Source organism: Miniopterus schreibersii (genome assembly GCF_964146895.1).
Source record: "Miniopterus schreibersii genome assembly, chromosome: 10".
Classification (NCBI taxonomy): domain Eukaryota; kingdom Metazoa; phylum Chordata; class Mammalia; order Chiroptera; family Miniopteridae; genus Miniopterus; species Miniopterus schreibersii.
The window spans coordinates 74887663-74911273 of NC_138110.1; the positions used below are offsets into that span (position 1 = coordinate 74887663).

The window sequence follows — 23611 nt, forward strand, 5'->3', positions numbered from 1 at the left end:
TAATATTTTTATTTAACTCAATATGTACAAACTCTTTTCTTTTCAACATTTAATCAGTTAATCAGAAGTTAACATTCTCTCTCCCTCTCTCCCTCCCCCCCCCCCCCCCCTCTGGTACTAAGTCTTCAAAATTCAGTGTGTATTTTGCACTTGCAGCTCCTCTCAGTTCAGAACAGCCACATTGCAAGTGCTCAGTAGCCTTGTGTGGCTGGTGGCTCATGGGTCCTGGACTGGATGACGTGGGTCTTGGCATTGCTGCTCTGGACCTGTTTTCTTACCTATGCTATTTCATAATGAACCAGAGAATATCCTCTCTCTGACAGTGAACTGTGTCCTTCTACCTGTTACCAGATGGACCCCAGTCACTGCCTTTTACTCGCCTGTCCCTGTGCTCACAGTGTACACCCTATATAGGAGCCATCAGAAACATAGCCCAGTAACAAAGATCCTGTGGGCTCAATTCCATGGCTATTTCCTTACTAAGAGCAAGACAATAAAAAGACAAAACAATTAGTGATTTCTTTTAAATTTTTACTTCAAAATAATTTCAGAGTTCCAAAAAGTGTTACACAAATAGAAGAAAGAATAGCTGTATACCTTTCATCCCACTGATGTCCCTTTTTCTGGTTCAAAATCCATCCAGGATCCCACACTGCAATTAGTCTCCAATCTGGGACAGTGCCTTAGCCTTTACTTTCATGAGCTATCACTCGTGAAAAATACAGGCCAGTTATTTTATGGAATGTCTATCAGTTTGGGGTTGTCTGGTGTTTCCTCGTCAGTCATCTCAGGTCATACCTTCTTGGCAGGAACCACAGGAGTAATGTTGTGTTCCTCTCAGTACGTCATATCAGGAGGCGCATGGTGTAAATTTGTCCTTTGACTAGTATTGTTAACGTGGTCACTTGGTTAGAGTGGAGGCTTCAGGTTTCTCTGCTGGAAATGTACTATTTTTACCTTCAATCGATTAGTGACACTGTACTTTGAGACTGCGTAAATATCCTATTTTTCATCATTCTTTTTTCCACTAACTTTAACATCTGTAAACACTTCCTGCCTGAAACAGTTGTTACTGTGTTGTTTGCCAAAGGGTGATTTTCTAAGTCCGTCATCCAGTCTGCGTGTTTACGACTTAATTTTCTGCGACGAGGGAGAGCTGTCCCTTCTTCATTTACTTATTTATTCACTTATCTGTGTCAATGTGGACTCACAGATTCTTATCCTAGTCCCTAGGTTATAATCCACTACCCTCATTACTGTGTTCTTGGAAAGTAAGAAGTAGGAATATGGTAGTTGAATTTTAAGACTTGATTTTTGGAAACTACAAACCTGAAAGCATGAAAGTGACAAAGGAGTGAAGGAATAGTTTGTAGTTTGTCATTCTATCTGTAAACGCTCGAGTAAAAAAACCCAAAAAGCATATCATTTAGAAATGCCTATTATGAAAGGGAATTATTTCAAACATGAATGATTATTATAAACATATATTAAACATGCTTAATATATTCTGTACTAGTGAATGATATCTCCACTAAGCACTCTTTCAAAATGTAAAGAGCAATTACTTTTACCAAGGGCATAATGGGACAGCAGACCATCTTGCTTCCCGGGGTTTGCTAGTTCTTGCAGCCTCAGTCTCATAAAAGGGGATTCCACCTGGTTCCTTTGTGCCCCCCCCTTGGACTTTGGGCCTTTATATGTGCAGATAGACACTCTTTCCTTTTCCTTCAGAAAACAGATAGGAAATGGCCGTGGCTGTGAGCACGGCTGAGTGGCTGAGTGGCCTAATGCTGGCTGTGCTCTCCCAGCCTAATTAAAGGCAAATGGTTGTGCTTTCTATGAAGAGAGGCAGAGTAAGAGGAGAGGCGCACAGGAAGGGGAGCCAGAGCACTAAGAGCTTTCCTTTTTCTACAAAATTAAATGCCAACCCGCCTCATACTCTCAGTCCTGAATTTATAGGACAAATTAATGTAAATAGCTGGACAACTTCCAGGCTCTAGATTACCGTACAAATTCAATTAATGCAGCCCCTAATAAAACAGCAACGTGAGAGGAAATGCCGAGGAGCCAATGGAAGGGCAGGTGCACAGGGCAAGAGAGCAGGCTGGGCCCCGGAGCCCCCACGTAGGGTGCAGGCGGTGCTGTAAGGGCCCCAAGCCCCACTCCTCCCACCGCCAGAGGCCTGGGCGGACGTCCCTGTGATTGCGCTTTAACCAGTAAACTTAAATAGAAATGAGATTCTCAAGTATATAAAATTAACTGTATAAAAATTGCTATTTCTACAAGAAGACAGGTTTTCTCTGGCAAGCCCAGCAGAAAGTCAGGTGGGAAGAAAACCCAGCCCAGCTTGGTCATGGGTGCCGGCACTTTGGCCGCAGCCAGGTTCCTGAGGCCCTGTCGGTGCAGCCCATGAACAAGTGGGTTAAATTTATCTTAACTGGCTCACAAAAAAATACACAGGCAAAAGAACTCCATTGGATACTTTTAATTTAACTTTCATCAATTCAGACCAAAAAAAAAAAGAAAAGAAATCGATGCCTCAGTTTAACTATCCCTATGTAATTTTTATTGATTTCCTATGTCATTTTTATTGATTTCCACATAACTCTTTAGTACATGAAAAACTCCATGAAGACGGGCTCTGCAGTCTCTCTTACTTTCACTACAGCCAAAATTAATTGCTGCTGTAAAAGTGTGGCTAAATTGGTTTATAGAGACACCCTTGAATGTGGGAAAAACAGCTCCTGAGGAGAAAAATTGCAGTTATGCCAAAGAAAGGCTTTATTTAACTAAACAGCAAACAAAAAATGTTTATTTTAATAATTTATCTAGTCCCCTATTCACACCAGGAAGAATCCGAGGCAGCTTTCACAAGTGTAGACAATAGGATAATTGAGAACATCAGCAACGCCCGGCCGGGCCTGGCTCAGCGGCTGAGCATCGACCTAGGATCCAGGAGATCGCGGTTCGATTCCCGGTCAGGGCACAGGCCCGGGTTGCGGGCTGCAGCCGATCAATGACTCTCATCATTGATGTTTCTATCGCTCTCTCCCTTCCTCTCTCTGAAATCAATAACAATATATTAAAAAAACAACAAAAAACACCCAGCAGCAGCAACGATAATAACAGTACAAACTGAGCCCCTTCCATGAGCCACACCTTGCTCCTGGAGTGTCCCTTCCAATTCTGAGAGTAACTCTCTGAGGTGAGGACCACCCTTGCCCCACCTTGACAGCTATGAGGCTGGGAGAGGTTAAAGCTAACAGCTCAAGGTCGCATATGCTCCCGAGTGGCAGAGCGGGGAGGAAGAGAGTCACTGGTAAGTGGGAAACTGAGGCAGTGGGAAGCTGGGCTGAGGTGAAGAGACCGCGTGCTCCAACCCAGGTCTTCAGTAAATCCGCACAGCCGGCTTTGAGTTCCTTCAAGGTCAGAGCGAGGACGGTCCCGATGCCAGGCTAGATTTGTGAGGCTCACCCGATGAATGTATGCTGTTTCCGAAAGGCGAGGCTCAGCTTTCCCTGGACTGTGTCTGGGGTTCAGAAAAACACTTGGCCAGCAGACAGGTGACCCTGTAAGAGCGGTGTTTCTGAAAACCAGGACTCGGGTGGCAGTGGTGGCAGGCAGCCTGTGCTCCATCCCCAGCGTGGCCTGGGTGCCGACACTGATTCAGGACAGCCGTGCTCTGGGAACCACCTTCTTACAGACACAGTGAACCTAAGAAGAACTGGTGCTTGAGAGAGAGCAGGGCCTTCCCCTCGGTGTGGTGGCGACGGGGCCTGTGTACTGCTCAGGATCTCCCTCCCCAGATAGTCCTGGGCGTGTCCAGCCCGTAGACGGACAAACGGGCCGGTTTTAGTGGCCGCCAGCAGGCCGCAGCCTCCAATTTCTGAGCAGGGGGAGCCATCCCAGGGGGTGTCCCCCTGTACCTCTGCAGCCAGACGGGGCTCCCGGTGCTGGGAGAGACCCCAGCTTTCAGCAGTGCCGGTTTCAGGTTCCTGGGCACACCAGGGCAACTGTGCAGGCGGCACCTCTGTAGATCCACAGGCTGACCAGCAGGAAGGGAGACACGGTTAACAAGCCGTTCAGGAGATGCCTGACTTTGCCAAAGATCCGATTTCGGCTTCAGTGCCAGGGAGCAGTAAACGCCCACTGTCTGTCTGGGCCAGTTCTGGATTGTGACCACAAAACCATAGCCGAATAGTGTTCTGAGGATACTTCATTTTCTGTTATCTAGATCTTTAGCAGGTGACAATTACGACTGTTTATCCAATAACTAGTTGGCTTTGTTTTCAAAATCATTAATCTTACCTTTCTAGATGCAGCTCAAAGCAATACATTGAATAGGTAGAGATCTGGCAAACTCAAGTTGGACAGGAGATATTTACAGTCAAACCTCCATTTCGGTCTTCAGGGGTGTTTCGTCACAGGGGGTCACAGGGCTGCGTCTGCTCATGTAACCTGTGGCGTCCCTGAGCAAACTCCACTGCCCCAGAATCGTGCAATTTAATTTCCAAACAAACCTACGCTTAACTGGAAACACTTATTTGTTCCTAGTCTCACTTTTGAAAGCTGTACTGAAATGCACGAATCCACTTTCTTTCCTGGGCTGAATAAAATGTCCAGGGGCAGCCTCACGGCGTGAACACAAACTGCTCCTCGCTGTCCTCTGGGTTGCAGCCAGCTCGGGCCATGCAGGACTCCGAGGACCCCGGGGCTCTGAGGAGGCTGTCACCTACAGAAAATACTTGTGAGGGTGGTTTTTCTCCAGAATGTTTAATTTGGGGTAGATATTTGAATTTAGATAGACATTGAATTTAAAGTGATAGATAGTAAGTTCTGATAACTTCAATTAAATACATTCTCCCAATTTTTATAAATTTAACTTTAAGAAAAGATTTTTATAAAAAGTAGTTGCTATGCTGTCTGTTGAGTATCTTAGCAGATATGACATCCATTCTCTTTTTAGAAACAGAATCCTGATTTATAGGCTGTTACATTGTACCTCAAATAGATAACAATGACTCCCAGCCTCCCCTGCAGCCAAGGAAACCACGTGACCAACCTTTGGGCAGTAAGATATAAGTAGAAGTGTTGTGTGAGACTTTTAGCAATTCTTCCCAAAAGAGAGGGGAAGGGCCCTCTTTTTCCCTTTCTCCATCTAAGACATGTATGTGATGACTGAAGCTCAGCAGCCGTTTTGCACCATGAGGCCAAAGGCCCTGTGGATAGTATTACAACCTGATGTCCATGGAACCACCATGCCAATCCTAGACATTCCTCCTGGACGTTCTTTATATAAAAGAAAACTACGCCTATCCTTTTAAAAGCCACTGTCATTTTGAAATTTTCTATAACAGCAATCAAACCTAACCTTACCTAATGCAGGGGTTACCAAGGAATCTGGGCTGATTCAGAAAGTTGCTAGAAAGGCTAAGGAATGAGCATGAGGAAATGAGACTTGGTTGTGGAGTTGTTCAGAGCACGAACTTTCAGATCACGAGATTATGGTTAAGACCCATCTCAGCCACTTGTTAGTTATGTAACCTTGGGCAAGTCATTTAACTTTTCTGCCTCTATTTCCTCCTCTGTAAATTGAGCTGGCCAGTTCCACTTCAGAGAACTGGAATTAGGATGAAGTGAGATCATGCTCAGAAACTACTTAGCGCAGCGTCTGTGGGTCTGTGTCCCCAGAAGGATACGGCAGGGGCTCCGGCGTCAAAGAGAAGATGTGTCCCAGAGTGCAGTAAGCATCTGGCAGGTGTGTGTGTAAGATTCCTTAGGCTGTGGAGGAATAATTATTAATTAATTATGGCATAATTTCAATCAGAATAAGAAAAACTGTAACAAGCACGTCACATCTGTGATTTCACCGGTATCATTGCTTAGGACAAGACAGAGTAGTTATTTCAGGTTTTAAAAAACAGCAAATTAATCGGAAGAAAAATTTTGAAGTAATCAATCATGTAGTCCTTGCAGAAATTGATGGGTTCCCAAGGTGACTGAAATTTGGCAAACATGAGCCCGAGAGAGGCGGGCTTAGGAATGCAGGGGCAGAAACAACCAAGAACCGAGGTCACCTGGGCCACAGTTTCGCTCCCTCTGAGTCGTGCTCTGCCTCAGTGTTCCCGGGGCGCACCCCTCGCAGCTCTCCAGTGCTGTGCGGGCGTGGGTTTCTCCAACGCGTCATGTGCGCACTTTCGGGGTGGGGACCACGTCTTCACCGTGGTTCCCTCCAGGTCGGCAGAGTGTCCGGCACACAATGATTTAATGGTAGAGAATGGCCTTCCAGGTCTTCTCCTTTCTGGCCGTTTTGCCACTGAAGTCAGAACCTCTGGAAGACACCTAGGCTGTGGAGAGAAAATCCTTACAGAAACACAAAGCGGAAGGAAAGAGTATTTGTTGAGGGGTAGACTGAGGCAGCAGAGAACAGAGAACCAGAGGAAAGTGGGCGTTGGAAATAAAGAAACAGGGTTTTGAGATGACTCATTGGACCTATTAGGATGAAGGGAGGGAGGGGTAAATGGCTGGCGGATGGGAGGAAGGAGAAAGGCAGATAGGACATAGTACATGTGTTCTCAGCACACATACCAGTGGGGAGACAGGGATGTGCGCAGGCGGCTTCAGAAAACACATTTATGTACCTGCCTGTATCTCACCCAAGCCACTTGGCCAGGCCTGGCACACCCAGATGCCCACAGCGGCCCGTGTAGGCGGGGAGATGACGGTGATGAACCGCAGGGGGCATCCACTGAGCTGATGGCTGCCACGTAACAGTGAGGACCTGGCATTGGCAAATGTGATTTTTATTTTAAAAAGAAAGGCCAGAAATCCAATTTCCAAACGTTGCTCAGGCCAAAGCAGACATCTCTGTAGGTCATACCTGGCCCCTTGATTATATACCGTGACATCTGTCCCTTCTGCCTTTTGTGTGTCAGAATGTAAATGGGAGAGACAGGTCCCAGTGGCCACGCTCCAGCCCACGTGCCAGGAGGGTCGGACTCCCCATCGAGCATAACCTACACCTGGGCCTTGTAGGAGACTTGCCTGTCCTCTGCCGCGAGTCTACGATGCCGTCGGTGCAAGAAAGGGCGTGTGCAGTGAGAATCTCCTTCTCGAAGGAAAGCTGCAGGCCACCCGGCTGCAGTCCCCCAGCTCGAGCAAACCTCGGTGCAGGTGTGGGTGGCAGTGGGGGTCCTCTTACTGGGTCTAAGAGCGAAAACTAAGTTGTATCACACCAAGAAAAAGCTAGAACGCTTTTAGATCTTAGAGAACGACTTGTTTTTCTTTTCCGACCACTCACCTTTTCCCTAACTGTCAAGCGGCTCGGCCACCTCCAGGCGAAGTGCGTGGATCTGGGCTGCAGCCGCTATCTCCCGCAGCTCTCCTCTCCCAGGGCTGTCGCAGGGCCTGGGCCTTGGAGCGAAGAGCCAGGACTTGCAAGAACACCACCCTTCACCACTTTTCTGTCCCTCGGAGAACACATTTTCCTGAGGCCAGTGAATGCAGCTTTTCTCAGTTTGTCTTGTCCATGCGTTTTTCTCAGCCTTCAGAATGGCCCGTGGCTAAGCTAGTCACCAGAGCCCCTCCCAGACCATGGGATTTGTCAATAACATAGGCCGAATGACCCGATGAAGATGAGCTCTGGGGAAGTCTGATCAATTGCTTAATGATCGGACCATATCGACCAGAAATGGTTAATTCAGTTCCACGAGTCGACATTTCCTGGAGCTTCTGAAAAGTGGTGAAGAACTGAAGTCCTCCCGAATAAACCGGGCTGGCCACTGACAGAGTGGACAGAGGCCATGCGGTCTTCTGCTCTGGCCTGGAGGCCCTGTGTAAGCGTTTCCTCGCAGCCGCGTGGAAATGATTTTTGCGATGTTAGCATCCAGGTCTGCGCCCCACTTAGAATCTCGTGGCTGCTGTGCCCTCGCCTGACACTCTCCCCCGGGGTGTTCTAGGCGACCGGCTATGTGGCCACTTAGTAGCAGCACTTAGTCTTCCCTTTTTGAATATTAATTGGGAAAAAGTTAATATTTTCTAGTTTTCTTAAATACAAAATTTGCGGAAGCTCCTCCCTAATGCTGACCGTCCGTGGCACATGCTGTGGTTCATGCAGACCGGCCCGCGGCCTTGGCCAGGATTCCAGAGGTGCCTCTTCTTTCTGCAGAGAAAGAAAGAAACCAAAGCCCAGAGTCATTCAGTTTGGGAGGAAAAAAAGAATTAGGCCTAAACCAAGAGTGTGGGCACTCCTGCTGGTGTGTGGAACCACGCAGGGGAATCTCAGAGACTGAGGAGAAGTAGCAACACACTTTGGTTTCTAACTTAGGAATTGTGATAGTTTCCAGATTGGCACATCCACAGCTCCCTCAGGCTTCCTAGAAGCTGTTTAGACCTAAGAGGCAGGGACCACCCTGGAAAAGCTGTGCTTAGGTGTCTGGACTTCAGCTATTATTGATGTTTTGGTCTAGATGCTACCGTCCAAGATGGGTCAAAAAAATCACCCCACTGAGCTGATGCCTTCTGAGGCAGCCAGCCCCATCCCAATGCCTTCACTCCAAGAATTAGATGTTGGACGTTGGCCAGGGTGTGTAGGGGCCCGGAATCAATGGGTAGCTAGGACTCCCATTGATTCGACTGCATTCATTCAGAATTCGGTGGCCTTGAGAAACTCCAGAGGAGCAGCCCTCTGACAGATCTCCATGAGGTGCCCCTCTGACACCCTCAGCCTTCCGTGCTGCAGGGCTCAGAAAGACCATCGCTACACCCAGGTTTCACACACAGCTTTCCCGCTGTTCCCATTGAGTCTCCTCCTTTCTTAATACTGCCCATCTTGGGGTATTTTGCAGAGTTTTGCCACCTATTTATTTGGCACAATTTTATTCTATATCAATGAAAAGCCAGTCAAGGCCAGGCATATAGAATATAGACAATGCAATGTGCATTCATTCATTCATCATTCATTCATCTCATGAACAAGTATAGGACGCCTGTTGCAGGCACGGCTGAGCTGGACGGCTGTGGAGCGGTTACACAGCAGGCCTGACTGTGCCCCTGCCTCTGGCAGCTCCCTTCCCGCCAGTCACCTTCCTGAGCTCATCTCCTACCGCTCCTGCTTTGTGTAGGCCCACCCCCCCTCCCTCAGTGGCCTGGGCACGCTCCTGCTCCTGCGCGCCTCCTCCGCTTGCACCTGCTGTTCCCTGTCTCCCGAAGTCTGTTCCCCGTGCTCTCCGCATGGTTTGCTCTCTCCCGCCCCTCAGGTGTTTGCTCACTAAGCCACCACGTTGGGTGACTTAGCTGCTCTTTGGCCGCCTCCTGTCGTTTCTAGATTTATGTTTTCCCCTAAGCACTTCTCATTCTCTAACATTTTATATATTTACCTATCTGTTGCCTGAATATAAAGGATGTCTGTCTGTTTGGCTCCCTGCTGTCTCCTCGGCACCCAGGACAGTGCTGAGCACGTAGTGGGGATGCAGTAAATATTAGTGGGATTAACAGTCGGATGAATATACAACCTGAACAGCAAAGCAGGTAATTAAGCATGAAACTGGGTCATGTTCTGGCCAATTGAGTAGATGATCGATAATAACTGATATAGCTAAATCCATGCTGATCATAGCACAAACTTTTGTCATTAGGTTTGTCTTTTCATGCCTCAGTAGTCCCTGCGTCTCGTTAGCTGCTCCCGCAAGAATTAACTTTAAGCCTCGGAAAACAGAAGGTGCCCATTTGCGTGTGGGCACCAGGCTTTTCTTCCCCTGTGCACACACCTAACATCCATTAGCAGTAATAGGAGTGACAGGATCACATCCAGTAAGAGTGAAGCCCCCATAATCGATGCATCTCTAACCCCTGAAGAAGTGAAGTTTCCTGTTCCAAGACACTTAGCATTAAAATAAAGTAAGAGTTTAAAACACCAATAAGTATTCTTAGTTATTCCAAGAACGCATCAGATTTTCAGCAATCAGAAAATAAACGATAGCCGTATTGCTATCCGTGAAAGAAAGTGTTTATTCAAACAGTTTTCAGGGAAAAGTTAGCAAATATAAACACTAAAAGAGCTGCTCTCCTAAAAGAGATTCAATTAAGCGTCAGTGCAATTGTACGAAGACCGTGTCGCAACACCGGGGTGGCCTGTTTCTCTGGTCATTATTGGTCCAGAAACCTTACTGATGAACATCACCGGGGTTATTGTCTACCCAAATTTAATTTGTTTATGCAGCAGTTCAGTTAATCCTGCAATCTGTTTTTCCCAAACGAGGGCAGATAATGGAGACACCGTTCTTTACAAGTCTTCAGGCTTTTAAATTCTGATAAAATCAGGATTCTTCACTGGGTCTTGCCCCAGCTCTGAATTAAACCACTTTAAATGTAATTATGGAACCTGGCCTTACATCAGGAACATCCATTTAAAAAATTGATTGGCCAGGCTGTTCCACGAGGCATTTTATGAGCAAACGATTGCAATGGGGCCAGGACTGTAATTTACAAAGGCAAAAAAAAAAAAGGCAGGTAAATACTTTATTAGTGGTAATGAGAGGGTTTCCAGCTAACTGAATCTTTTCTCTCCTCGCTAGCTACTTCACGGAGCCCTGGTGCATAGCCCTCTTTCACGATCGTTTTATTGATCTCAGGAAAGAGTTACGCCAGATCTTAACCTCCAAGGAGGTAAGAATGGTTCATGGATATGTGGGTTATTCCTTGCAAATTATAAACAGTTTGTGTTGTTGATCATTTAGACTTTCCCCCACATTCCCATTTTATGGTTTTACTTTTAAAACTAACTGTTCTTCATATAAACAAACTGCAGAGTGTGTCAACATGGACGGTGATATTCAGGGAAAGTGGATTATTTAAATCCTTTTACGAGGGGCGAATTTCTTCTTCCCTTTTACAAATAATTGTGCTGTCATTGTCAGCTGGCAGCGCTGGCTGGAAATGGGACCCGAGTTCTCTCTGCTTGCCCTCAAGAATGAGGACTGCGTCCCTTTAGTTCCTGTCTGTGTTTGCCAGCCATTCGCTAAACATGTGTGTGCATGTGTGTGTTGTTTTGAACATGTAAAGAGAAGTCATCAAATGTCCAAACACACTTCTTCTATGACCGAAACGTCTTTCTCAAAGCAACACAGAATTAGATGGAAGTGAGGCTGCACATCCAGCAAAGTCTCCGTGTCCAGCGAGAAGTTTGACTCTGCAAATGTGAATAGTAAAATATTTGTGAAGCTTTAAATTATTTCTTTCGGCACCAGAGTCCTCAGCAGAGTTGGGGGGAGTTAACATCAGTGCTGAACGGTGGCCAGATATCCATCCACCACGGGCTGTCCGCTGCTTCACGCGGGCACAGGCCGGAGCGCAGCTGAGCTCCCGCCCCGTCTTGCTGTTTAAATGGGCAAGTCCTGCATCTCTGTTGTCATCCCAACAAGACCCCTCTCAGGCGGCAGAGGTACTGATGTCACCTGCACTTGACCAATGAGAAAGCTGCAGCCGAAAGGTCTTACGGGACCCGCCGTGGTTACACAGCCAGTCAGGAGCCAGCAAGCTCCAGACTCAAGGGTCTCTCACTCCAAAGACAGGAACGTGGGAGCTGAGCCATACGGGGCCAAACTGTGTGGCTCGGTTCCTTCTCTTAATTGCCCAGCTCCCTGCCCCCTGCTTTTCAGTTTTATTCCTGGGGTCCCAGCTGGAAAATTGAAATAATTTTACTCATCTGAAATGGATTCAGATTGAGAAAAATAGGTTTAACATTTAAATCAAGCTTAGTTGTCTTAGGATCCACATAGGCAGGGATCTGGCAGGTAAATGTACATAAGAGAAGTAGAGGGACTGTGGCTACAGGTCAGACAGCCCCCTCTATTTCATCCTGAGGCTGTGAGGAAGTCAGCTCTGGTTGAAATGTGAGTCTGAGTTGTAAGCCTGGTGCTCACTGAACCCCCTTTAAAGACTAGCTACCCCTGCCTCTCAAAATGTAATCTGCAGTGAGCTGCCCCAGAGTAAAGGCTCATTAGTTTTCTAGTTACCCATCAAAACTAGGCCCAAATCCGCTCAACCCCAGGTCTGAGCTTCTCTGTTAACATTTTGCACAGGGCCAAGGGGTTGTAGGTGTCAAGCTTAAAAGGGAAGCTTTACCTTCACCTTTCCAAGTAAACTGTCAAACCCAGTAATTCACTTTTCCTGGCACTCACTGAGAATTGTCCACCTCTACCAAGGAACAGGCATTTGCCAGGGTCAGTTTACTATAAATGAACAGCGTGCACAGCAGGCCCTTTCAGGAGATCAGAAGGGAACATGGGCATTTGTGGAAGACACAGTAGTGGCTCCCCAACCATTCTTCTGGGTTTTATAGATTTCCAGAAAGTGAAACTTCTGAAAGGGAAGCCTCCACTGGGGACTGTTCTGTTCTCCACATTTGCATCTATCAGATGGAAAAGGCCACAGGAAGAGGTGGTATACACACTGGTACCCACCTCTAGCTCAGATTCCTGTGGAACAGGGTCAGCTGTTTCCACCCAAGAGAGCTGTGGAAGGAGGAAAGGAGGAGATGTGTACAAGTCTATGGCTGTCAGTCAGTGCCGACCACCACAGGCAAGAGTGGTGGCGACAGGCATGGTGGAGACAGGCTGGCAGTGGCAATGCCAGTCATATAAACATACGCAGGAATTTCCTTTAAGAGTCTAATAGTAGGGAAACAGAGAGTATAGCCTTCACCAAAGAATAATATTAATTCCTTTTCTCTAATAGTGAGTTGATGTGACCCATTTCATCTCAGTTTCTTACCTTGCCTTCAGATAAATTCAGACCTTCAGTCCCATAAACTATGATATCCTAGAGCTCAGCGTATCAATTTTCCTCTTTCTCCACAGATGAAAAAAGAAATAAAAGACTAATATCTATGACTGTTATTAAGTCACCTCAAATCTATATATCATTTATTTTAAAAAGAAGTTCATTATAAGACATCTCAAGTCCTTTTGTGGACTTAAAGAGAGGAAAGCCACTGGCACTGCAGTTACCTGTGATCGAAGCCAAAGGGTCACTAACCAAAGTGAAAGGCTGTGGAGTGAAAATTAATCATCAAAATTCTTTAAGAAATATGTAACACTTATAAACATACATATAACTAGCAACAGAACCCTAAGATACATGAAGGAAAAAATTGTTCTAAAATAATAGCTGGAAACTTTAACATCTCACTTTTAATAATTCATAGACTAATCATATCAATAAGGAAATAGAAGTCTTGAACAGCACTATAAGTGAACTATACCTAACACATATATACAGAACACTCTACCCAACAATAGCAGGATGCACATTCTTCCTAAGGGCACACAGGTCATTCTCAAAGATAGGCCATATGTTAGGCCACAAGATGACTGTCAGTAAATTTTAAATATTTAAATCATACAAAGTATATTCTCTAACCACAATGCAATGAAACTAGAAATCAAAAACAAAGGAAAAAAAATTCACAAATCGTGGAAATTAAGCAACAGATTGTTAAGTAACTTCTTTGATTTCAAGGAAGGAATCTAATGGGATGTTAGGAACACTTAGAGACTAATGAAAATGAAAATGCAACACAACAATTTATGGGATGCAGCAAAAGCAGCTTTCAGAGGAAAATTCATAGCTGCAAATGCCTACATTTAAAAAAAGGAAGAAGAAAGGAAAGATCTTGCCCTGGACAGGTAGCTCAGTTGGTTAGAGCGTCAACCCAACATGCCAAGGTTGTGGGTTTGAACCCTGATCAGGGTACATACAAGAATCAACCAGTGAATACATAGGTAGGTAGAACAACAAAACAGTGTTTCTCTCTCTTCCTTACTCTCTCTCTAAAGTTAATCAATCAATAAAAATTTTTAAAAAAGAAAGCTTTCAAATCAATAACCTAATTTTATACCTTAAGGAACTAGAAAAGAAAGCCAAACAAAACCCAATGCTAGCAGGGGAAAGAAATAATAAAAATTTTAGTGGAGATAAGTGAAATAAAAAATAAAAAATAACAGAAAATTTATGAAAGCAAAAGTTGGTTCTTTGAAAAGATCAACAACATTGACAAACTTTGAACCAGACTAAGAAAAAAGATATATTACTAAAATCAGAAATGAAAAACATTACTACTGACCTTAAAGAAGTAAAAGGTTATAAGAGAATACCGTGAACAACTGTATGCCAACCAATTAGATGACCTAGATGAAATGGACAAATTCCTAGACGGGTTTAAATGCAAAAATCTTCAACTTAATGCTACCAAACTAAATCCACCAGCACATTAAAAGTATTATATACCATGACCAAGTGAGATTTACCCCAAGAATATAAGAGTGGTTGAACATAGGAAAATTAGTCCATGTAATACCCTACATTCAGGGGAAGTGCTACCGCCTTAATTGATGCAGAAAAGGCATTTGACTAAATGAAACATGCTTTCATGGTAAAACCGATACACACACACACACACACACACTCTAAAAATAAAAGGGATCTGCCCAACCTGATAAAGTGTATATACGAAAAACTCAAGTTAATATCACACTCAGTGATGAAAGAGTGAAAACTTCATCTCTGTGACTTGGAACAAGACCAGGATGCCTGCTTTCATCACATTCAACATTGCACTGGAAGTTCTAGCCAGAGCAATTAGGCAGGAAAAAGAAAAAAAAGAAAAAAACTTAGCTTCTCCAATGATATGATCTTATATATAGAAAATCCCACAGAATGTACAAAATAACATTATAGCTAATAAATTCATTTCACAAAGTTATAGGATGCAAGATCACACAATAATCAGTGGTCTACATTAGCAATGACTAATCCAAAAATGAAATTGAGAAAACAATCCCATTTACAATAGCTTCAAAAATAATAAAATACTTGGGAATAAATTTAACCAAGAAGGAGCAAGACTTGCACACTGGAAGCTACAAAACATTTCTGAAAGAAACCAAACGAGACCTAAAGAAATCGAAAGGCACCTGTGTCCGTGGATTTGAAGACTTCACGTTGTTAGGATGGCAGTGCTGTCCAAAACAGTTTACCAATTCAGTGCGATCCTATCAAAATCCCAGTGGTATTTTTCGTAGAAGGAAAAGCCAGTTCTAAAGTTCCATGTGGAAATGCAGGGGACTCCAAGCAGCCAAAACAATTTTGGGCGTTAAAAAAAAAGTCAAAGGACACACTCTATAAAATTTCAAAACTTACTACAAATCAACAGTAACCAAGGCAGCATGGTACTTACGTAAAGATAGACGGGTCAATGAAATAAAACTGAGAGTCCAGAAGTAAACTCACTTACATGAAAAGAGGTTAACATCATTAGTCATTAGGAAAACGCAAAGCAGAGCCACAATGAAATATCACATTACACCCACTAAGCTGGCCCTACAAAAACAACAACAACAATAATAGTAATAATGACAGCAAGTATTAGCAAGAACATGGAAAGGTCGGAACCCTCAGCCATTGCTGATGGAAATGACTGTGCGGTCTCCGTGGGAAATGGTTCGATGGTCCCTCAAAAACGTACACATGGAATTACTGTATGACCTAGTCGTTGCACTCCTAGGTATATCCACCCAAAGAATTTAAAAATAAGTATCCAAATGAGCACTCACAATGAAAGTTCATAGCAGCCCTGTTCAGAATTAATAGCCCAGATGTCACTGAGGGATCGAAGGGTGAGCAGTGTGGCCAATCCACACAACGTCGTATTATTCCGCCACAAGAAGGAATGAAGGCCTGACACGTTCTATGAAGCGGATGGACATGAAAACGTCATGTTAAATGAAAGACCCAGGCACAAAGGATCGTGTGTTTTATGCGGCAGTGTGAGGCGGGTTGGTCGTAGATGAGCACTTTGGGAGGGAAGGTGGCCACACAGAGAGGGGAGATGGTCACACCGAGAGAGGTCACACTCTAAGAAACAAATGCACAGAAAGCTGTTTACAATCTAGGGAGCAGTGTTTGTCTCAGGTAAACTTAAAGTTCTGTCTTGTTCCTTTACACTGTTTACCCCGATATTAGAACAGCATTACATAATAGGAGTCCGAACTCGTCAATGATCATTGCGGGAATAAAAATAATTGTAAGTTTATTGCTTTTGTTTGATACAGTTCCCCTGGAAAATTAAGGGAACATAAGCTTGGGGACTGCTGGAGGCAATCAAGTGGCTCAGCACCTCGAACACTTAGTTCTGGGCATCAGTTGCCGTTTTCCCTCTCGCCGTCTTTGTTGAGCCGACCTGAAGTCCTGGACCTCACTGACAGCTTTCCTAAGTGAGGTGTGCATAGTCTCTGACACCTAGTAGTGTCTCGCTTAAATAACCGAGTGACAGTTTCCCTATGCCTCCATATAGTTTGAATATATTTTTATCTATAAGTTCTTAGTATTGATAAATGAATGACCCGGTAGAACTCTGCAAGTTATCCCCTTTTTTTGTTCCAAATAAAAAGAGTGATTGGCAGTTCTAATAAATGTAGCATCCAAGTCCACGTGAGTCTTCCTTTAGGGTAATTTTCAAGTATCGTGGTGTTCAGAAGGCACAGCTTGGTGAAGCTCAAACCTTGGTGAAGTGCTTTTTATAACAATCCTCCTGTAAATAGAGACAGGGGCAGATAAAGCAAATATAGTGCGATGTTAGCCAAAGAATCCAGGTGACGTGTGTGCGGGTGCTGGCTGTACAATTCTGTCAACTTGCCGTGCGTTTGAGTATTTTTAGAATAAAATGTTGGGGGGGACCCCTCCTCCATTAGGGAGATGCACAGCACAGGATCCTCAACGTCTCAGAACTTGCTTCTCCCTGAGCCCTCTCTTCAGAGATATCAGTGAAATTTGACTTTACTAAGAATGTATTCTAAGGTTTAAAAATCCTACTTCTTGGGGATTCTAACCAAGCAAACCAAACCATCTAGGGGTTTTCACGTAAAAAGGTTTAATCGCTTCCTTTCTTGTTTTCAAAACAAGCGTGATTACAGATCATTATTATCTGAAAATGAAGAGCTTAAAATTACTGTGCTTGGTGAACCTTAAGGACGTAGCTAAGCGAACCAAGCCCATCACAAAAGGACACATCCTGTATAATGCCACTTATATGCGGTTCCTAGAGGAGTCAGAGTCAGAGAGACGGAAAGGAGCGTGGTGGTTACGGGGGGCTGGGAGGAGGGGAATCGGGGAGTGGGTGTGGAAGGGTAAGCATGACTGTCCTTCATGCCCTGAAATGTACATGAAAAAAGTGGGTAAAGTGGTGAATTTTGTCACGTATATTTTGCCACAGCTGAAAATGTGTTTTAAAAGCTAGGAAGAAAAAAAAAATGACCCTCCTCGGGGAGCTGAGCAGCACCGTTTTCCGCTTTAGTGAAGCTGCGCCTCCTTAGTGAGGCCTAAGTGCAAGTAATTTCCCTCCGTGGCCTCTGACCCTGTTTTCCAGGAGACTAACCTCCCTTCCATCGAGCAGCTCGCCCGCCAGATAGAAGACGAGGAAATCAACCTGAAGGAGCCGCCCAGGAAATACCTGCAAAGGGTTTTCCAGGAATCCATCTACAAGAAGCTGGTGGAGAAGAGCATCCTCGACTACCTGCAGTACAACCACTACCACCTGCCCATGTACGCCTGGCCCGGCATCATTTAGGGGTGGCCGCGGCCTCCGCCCTGTCGCTCCCGCCCGCGTGGCTCCTGCAAGCGCCCCGGGTAAGTCGGGGGCCTCCCCGAAGCGCGTCCCGCCGGCCCAGCCCCACTGTCCCCCGGTTTCGTCCCGTCTCCGCTCCACGTGCGCGTGTCATGCCCCACGGGCCCAGCAGGTGGCGCCCGCCCGTGCGCCTCGGTCCTGGGCCAGGGAGACGCTGCGGTTTTAGCGCCAGACCTGTCCCTGCGCCGGATGATCCGTTTTAGCAATAAAATAAGATGCGAGCGTGTGAAACTTGTTTTCACCTTGGGCGTGGCTGTTTCATTTCCTGAAATGTTCTGCCGCCGCATTTGTTAATTATTCACATATTTATTTACCCAGTATTAATCCTGGGCGATAGAAAAGAAAATCGCGTGCCCCCGTGGAAAATTAGCAAAACTGACCGTGAGAAATTAACTCTGTAACTCAGCGTCAGAGGGACTGATTGCGTAGGAAAGTTTAAGTCACCTTTTGAAACGAGGCTGCAATCACACGGCCTAACGTTATTTCTATTTCATGTTGCTGGTCAGGAGCATAAAGGCTGTGAAAAATTAGAACATAACACATGGGCTTAGGTACGGATTCTGTTTTTCTTTTTTCTTTTTTAATCTCATGCACGGGTTTTAGACTAGAGAACAGTAGTGGAAAATTAACCTAGTTGATTTCCTTTAACCCTTAGCCCTGTTGCTTTGCATCGGGGGCCTGGTACATGTCACCTGTAATACGGGTCAGAGACCCACTTATCAATAAAGCGAATTAAGTGCCTGCCAGAAAACATATGGATTCAGAAACAACATATAAGATTGTTTTCATTTATTTGGGTCTCTTTTAGTTGATAGTGTGACACTATTTGTGACTGAATTTTGACCAGCAGGGGCTTAAAACTGGTTTTCACAGACATAATTCCAGTTTTCATTCACTTTTCACATTCACGTTAATGTTTAGGAAAAGTTGGCGCAATTACTAGGATAACACGGCTATTAGGAGGAAAAGCCATGGTTGGCGTTACAGAATTCTACATCCGCCATCATCAAATCGATACTTCCCCAAAATAAAATTGTTCTAACACACTAGCCTCTGACTTTTCTAAAGCAGGCAAAGGTAAGCAATGAACTCCACGAAGTCCCTCACACGTCTGTTTTACCCAGCTTTGGCCACATGGTACAAACTGTGTAACTTGAGTGGGGAGCGATCGCTGGCTTACTCCTCAAACTGCAAACCCAACACCCATGGGACCCTATTTCAGGGGCCTGCAAATGAGTCAGCTCAAGAAACTGTCTTCCTCCCACTCCCTTCCCCTGAGAGGCCCGGGGTCAAATGCATCAACAAACAAATGGAGTGAGTGTCTGTGGAGGGAACCGGGATCCTTGGGTGGAGATGAACAGAACGTCAGAGGGTCAACAGCTACGATTCCTGTGACCAAGTATTACCATTAAAAAGCTTCTAGTCACATTAAAGGGGCCCCAAATGGAAAGGCCAATCTTAACATTGAATCACACATAAATTTGTTTTCCTTTGCTGCTTTTTAAAAGGCAGTGTTGAGCCTCCGTAAGTATCACGGCGAATTTGAAAATGTCTAGATTACATGTTAGTCTGCAGAGTGTATCCGATGAGGTGATGGTAACCATTGTCTCAGAGTTGCAAAGAGTAATTTCCGTGAGTCTAGGCATGGATTTTAGCATACCTGTAGTATTTTATCACTGAGGAGCTTTTTAAGAATAAGAGAAGTACCCAAAAGTGGTTGGTCGTCGGTTGAAATTGGCTTATGGATGGAGACCTGCAAAGGAAAGACCTCTCCCAGCGCGCACAGGCACAGATTCTGCGGAGACAGACGGCACCCGCGAAGTCCCTGCGTGCTTCAGTATTTGCTGTTGAGCTGGGGACATCTTGGGCTCTAAGCCTGATTTCGGAATTCTATGGTTTTGAACAAAGAATACTGATAAGAAAATACCAAAGTTCATCTTCCCAAGTTTCCCCCAAATCGCATGCAACAATCCTGCCTCCCAGGTGCCTCTGGTGGCCTCCGCCGGCCTATGTTGGTTTGCAATAGAGTGTCGCCACCTCCTTTCCCAGAACCGCTCCTCATATTTCACCCAAATATCACAGGGAGGCGGCAGGAAAATGTAAGACGAGGTGAGAGAGGAAAGGGAACACTGCATGGAAAATAAAATGTAAAGCCAGCTAATCAATATTTACCCTTAGGAGAGGGTGGGGGACACACACACAAGCTCACCGGGTGAGCCAGGGGCTCCAGAGGCGCCCTGTGCGGAGCTGTTGTTTTCTGGCTGAGAGCAGAGGTGATGATAAGGCTGGGATAAAGTGAGCCCAGGAGCCGGCCGGAGCAGCAGCTGTATGCTAATGCTCCCAGAAACCAAGCCTCTCTGTCCCCCATTAAAGCTGGCGGCCAGGAGGCCACACATCACTGAACAAATAGGCTCTCTCTAGACAAATAAAATAACACACGTTGGCCTGCGGGAAGGAGGGAGAGCTGGGGGAGGGACAGAGTGGGGGGCAGGGAGGGGGAAGAGAGAGGGAAGAGTGGAAGTGAGAGGGAGACGAGAAGGGGGGGGAGAGAGAAAGGAGGGGAGGGGACCCCAGGGGAGGGGGGGCGGAGATGGAAGAAAAAGTGGGGGAGAGGGCGGACAAGAGGGGAGAGCTAGGACGAGGGGTAAGAACACATGAAGCCAAAGCCAAGAGCAGGCACAAGAAGAGGGGGGCCCAGGCCGAGGCGACAAGTGCGCCCTCTGGCCCCCAGGAGCCCGGCTACCTCCGTGCCCACCCTGGGGCGGGAGGGGAGAGGGAAGGGCGGGCGCCGCAGCGGCCCTTCTGGTCAGTTTCTGATGGGTTTCGTCGGTGCCTCTTCTGAGACGGAGGTGCTGGGGAAACGGGGCGCGCGCCTCCCAGGCGGAAGGGGTCCCCTTTGACGCCCACATTCAGTACCAGCCGGCCCCTCCAGTGCCGCTCCAGCTCTTCCTGGCGCACTTCTCTCCATATGAGTTTCTCGCCTTTTCTAGCTTCGCCTTTGCCAGCTTTCGCGGACACCACCCTTCCAGTCGCGGGCGGGGGGGGGGGGGGGTTCCGGGGACCCTTCCTGCCTCCTCCCCCCAACCCGGCCGGGAAGGTCCCACCCGAGGCAAAAACAAACAGTCCCAAGGGCCCTTCAAGGAGCGTTCGGCGCCCCGACGGCACCCTGGAGGACAAAAGAGGCGCAGCCACCCCGTGCGCCCCGGGCCCGAGAAAGCGGGCGCAGCAGATTGCCGGGGGCGCTGGGCCCTCGAGGGGAGGGACGCGCTCGCGCTCGGACGGCGCGGCCGGCGACTCTCCCTTGTTCGCTTTCTTTCATGCGCTCCCCTTTTGTGTGGAATTATTTAAACGGGAGATCCGCGCAGCTTTATGCTAATGTGCCGAACAAAGGCGGCGGCCCGCGGGCGGGGGCCCGGGAGGTGCCCGGAGGAGGCCGGAGTGGCCGAGCCGGGCGCCGGCGGGCGGCGGGCTGCGCGTGTCTCTCGCGTGCCCTGGGGACTGACAAAACAGCGCCTCATTCCTGCAAACACAAAGCCTCTCCGGGGCTCGGGCTGGCCCGCAGCGCCCTCCAAGGCCACCGGCCCCTCCGGGACCTGACGGCGGCGCTGAGGCGGTAACGCACGGTTCAGGCGGGACCGTGGGCCGTGGGCAAGGAGGGCCTGGGGTGGGGCTTCTGTAAACCCAGGAGAGCGGTCAGCCAGAGGGAGGACTGGGGGGGGGGCGGGGCGGGGGGCCAGACAACTCCCCCTCGCCCCTCCCTGGCGTCTCCAAACTTGGCCCGCGCCGCAGGGTGGGGATGTGGACCCTCTGGCCTTTGCCTCTCAGGAGTTCAGGGGCTGCCCAGACTCGCGGACACCTCAAGGGGCGATTCCCAGGCCGAAATCCCCCACTTCAGCGCTCATTTCCACGCTTCTCGCTTTCTAGAAACTCCCTGGAGCTAGACTGGAGCTGGGAGGTCCTGCGCCGCTCCCTGACGGCAGTCCGGGGCACCAACGCAGGGAACTTTAGAGCACCAGCGCCCTCCAGCTCTGCAGTCACCCAAGGAAGAAGCCGCACGCGGGTCTGCGAGGACCTAAAGCCAGAGAGGCGGCTGTGTTTTTCCAAAGCGCTGGCCAGGACCCCACAGGAAAGGGAGGAGTCGCCTGGGACCTGGGAGGGACACTTCCAAGGCGCTTCCTTGGATCCTTTCGCTTGTCGGCTTCCGTGAAGGTCCCCTTGGGTTGGGGGGGGGCGCAAATCAGCGCTCAGAGTTTCCCCAGCGCAGCCGCTCGCGGGGTTCTCCCAAGGAGCGCAGTGCGCAAAGGCCGGCGCGGGGCACAGCCTGCTAGCGCTTGGCTCTTCCTCAGGGAAGACAAATTTCTCGACTCCGTGCCCCCATCCCCACGGGCGTGGAGGTTCTGAGAAAGTCACGGAGAAAACAACGGGAACCCACGTCGGGCGCAGGAGGGCAGGTCCTCGGAGGTGGCCGGTGGGGTGCGTGCGCGCGCGCAGCCTGGTTCGTCCCCGGCTCTGGGCTGTGATGTTCTTTCCTAATACTTGCCCCTTTCCAGCGCCCATTTATTTTGACCGTACCCGTCTGGAAGCAGATTTCATTTTCGCTGGCGAGACTAGAAACCACAAATAAAAAAAGAAACGGATCCATTGACTCTCAGTATCTCAATAGTGTTCAAAAGATTCCCTTGGTTTCATTCACAGCCTGCCTGAATTCGCTGCATTGGCGCAGGGGTTTGGTATTGTTTTGCGCCCCCCCCCCCACCTCTTTACAATTAAGGGTGCTGTTTTTAAAGGATTCACAAGGTGACTAACTCTCCCTGTTATCTGTTGAATGAAAGGAGTGTTACACATGCAAAACCCAATACCCCGCCGTCGGTTGGGGATCGCCGACCGAGCCCCCGCCCTATTATTCCACAATCCAGATGGGACCCGTGATTAGAAAATAAAATTGGCCAAAGCTGTCCCGGAATCCCTTCCCCACTGCTGTTCCTCCGCAGTATTAATCAGCAGCACAAAAGAGCAAGGAAATAACATCAGTTACTTTTAGATTGAAACACATGTATACATTTTGGATAAACTCTTTAGGATTCCTAACCCCCCCTCCCCCCAACTAGCCTTCATCTCACTTAGCATTTTGTTTAAAGGAGGGCGCGAGCTTTCAAAGTATCTTCCACTGTACGGACTCTTCCGTTTTCAGTCTGTGAGTTAGAAAAAACGTCACCAGCAAAGTCGTCAAATGTCCTTTCCCTTCGATTATCCAACTCGATTAACCCTAACAACTGTCCCAGGGCAACTTCACTACTCATGTGGACTCTGTTTTAAAAATTCTGTTTAATTTCCACGCCAGGGTATTTTCAGAGGGAAAATCCGAAAATAATTAAATACCTTCAGTGGAATTAGGCATAAGCAAAACTCAGCAAAATCTATCTGGGTGCAGATACAGGGCTTTGCAGGAAAAAAAAAAAAAAAAGTCCGTTTCCTTCTTTTGCAATAAAATAACATTTTCTTCACAACCTGCCACAGTTTACATATGTGGCTTTGCCGCTTGCTCCCAGAGGGATGGGCAGTCGGGGCCGCTGGGCGCTCTTGGGGCTCTGCCCGCGCCCCGGAGGCGCTGCCTTTGTGAGTCCTCTGGGCTCGCTGAGCGCCGGGTCTGGGTCGGAACCACCCTCGCTGTTGTCCTTCCCGGTGGCACAGGGAGGGGGTGCGCCTTGCGCTCTCCGAGCCCCGGCGGCCTCCGAGGACAGATTGCCCCCCTCCCCCTCTGCCAGCAGCACGCGTCGCTTTTTGCGTCCAGATTGGCCGCGACCGGCGCTCAATAGCTGGAGGTTAATTTCCTTCACAAAGGTGAGGGGGGCACGGCTTTGGAGGAGGGGGGGGCGCCGCACGGAGACAGGCGGCCCCTTTATTCCGCGGGGCCTTGATTGGAGCCCTTGA

General features: G+C 47.5%; 1 protein-coding gene across 1 annotated transcript in view; it reads left to right on the forward strand.

Moving 5' to 3' along the window:
• CFAP61 (cilia and flagella associated protein 61) overlaps positions 1-18438 on the forward strand; it is a 167317-nt gene extending 148879 nt beyond the window's left edge. The window contains exons 26-27 of the mRNA XM_081150149.1: positions 10575-10665; positions 17423-18438. Coding sequence (XP_081006275.1) covers positions 10575-10665; positions 17423-17623 — 292 coding nt within the window. The 3' untranslated portion in view covers positions 17624-18438. The remainder of the gene's footprint in view (positions 1-10574; positions 10666-17422) is intronic.
• The last annotated feature ends 5173 nt before the right edge of the window (positions 18439-23611 follow it).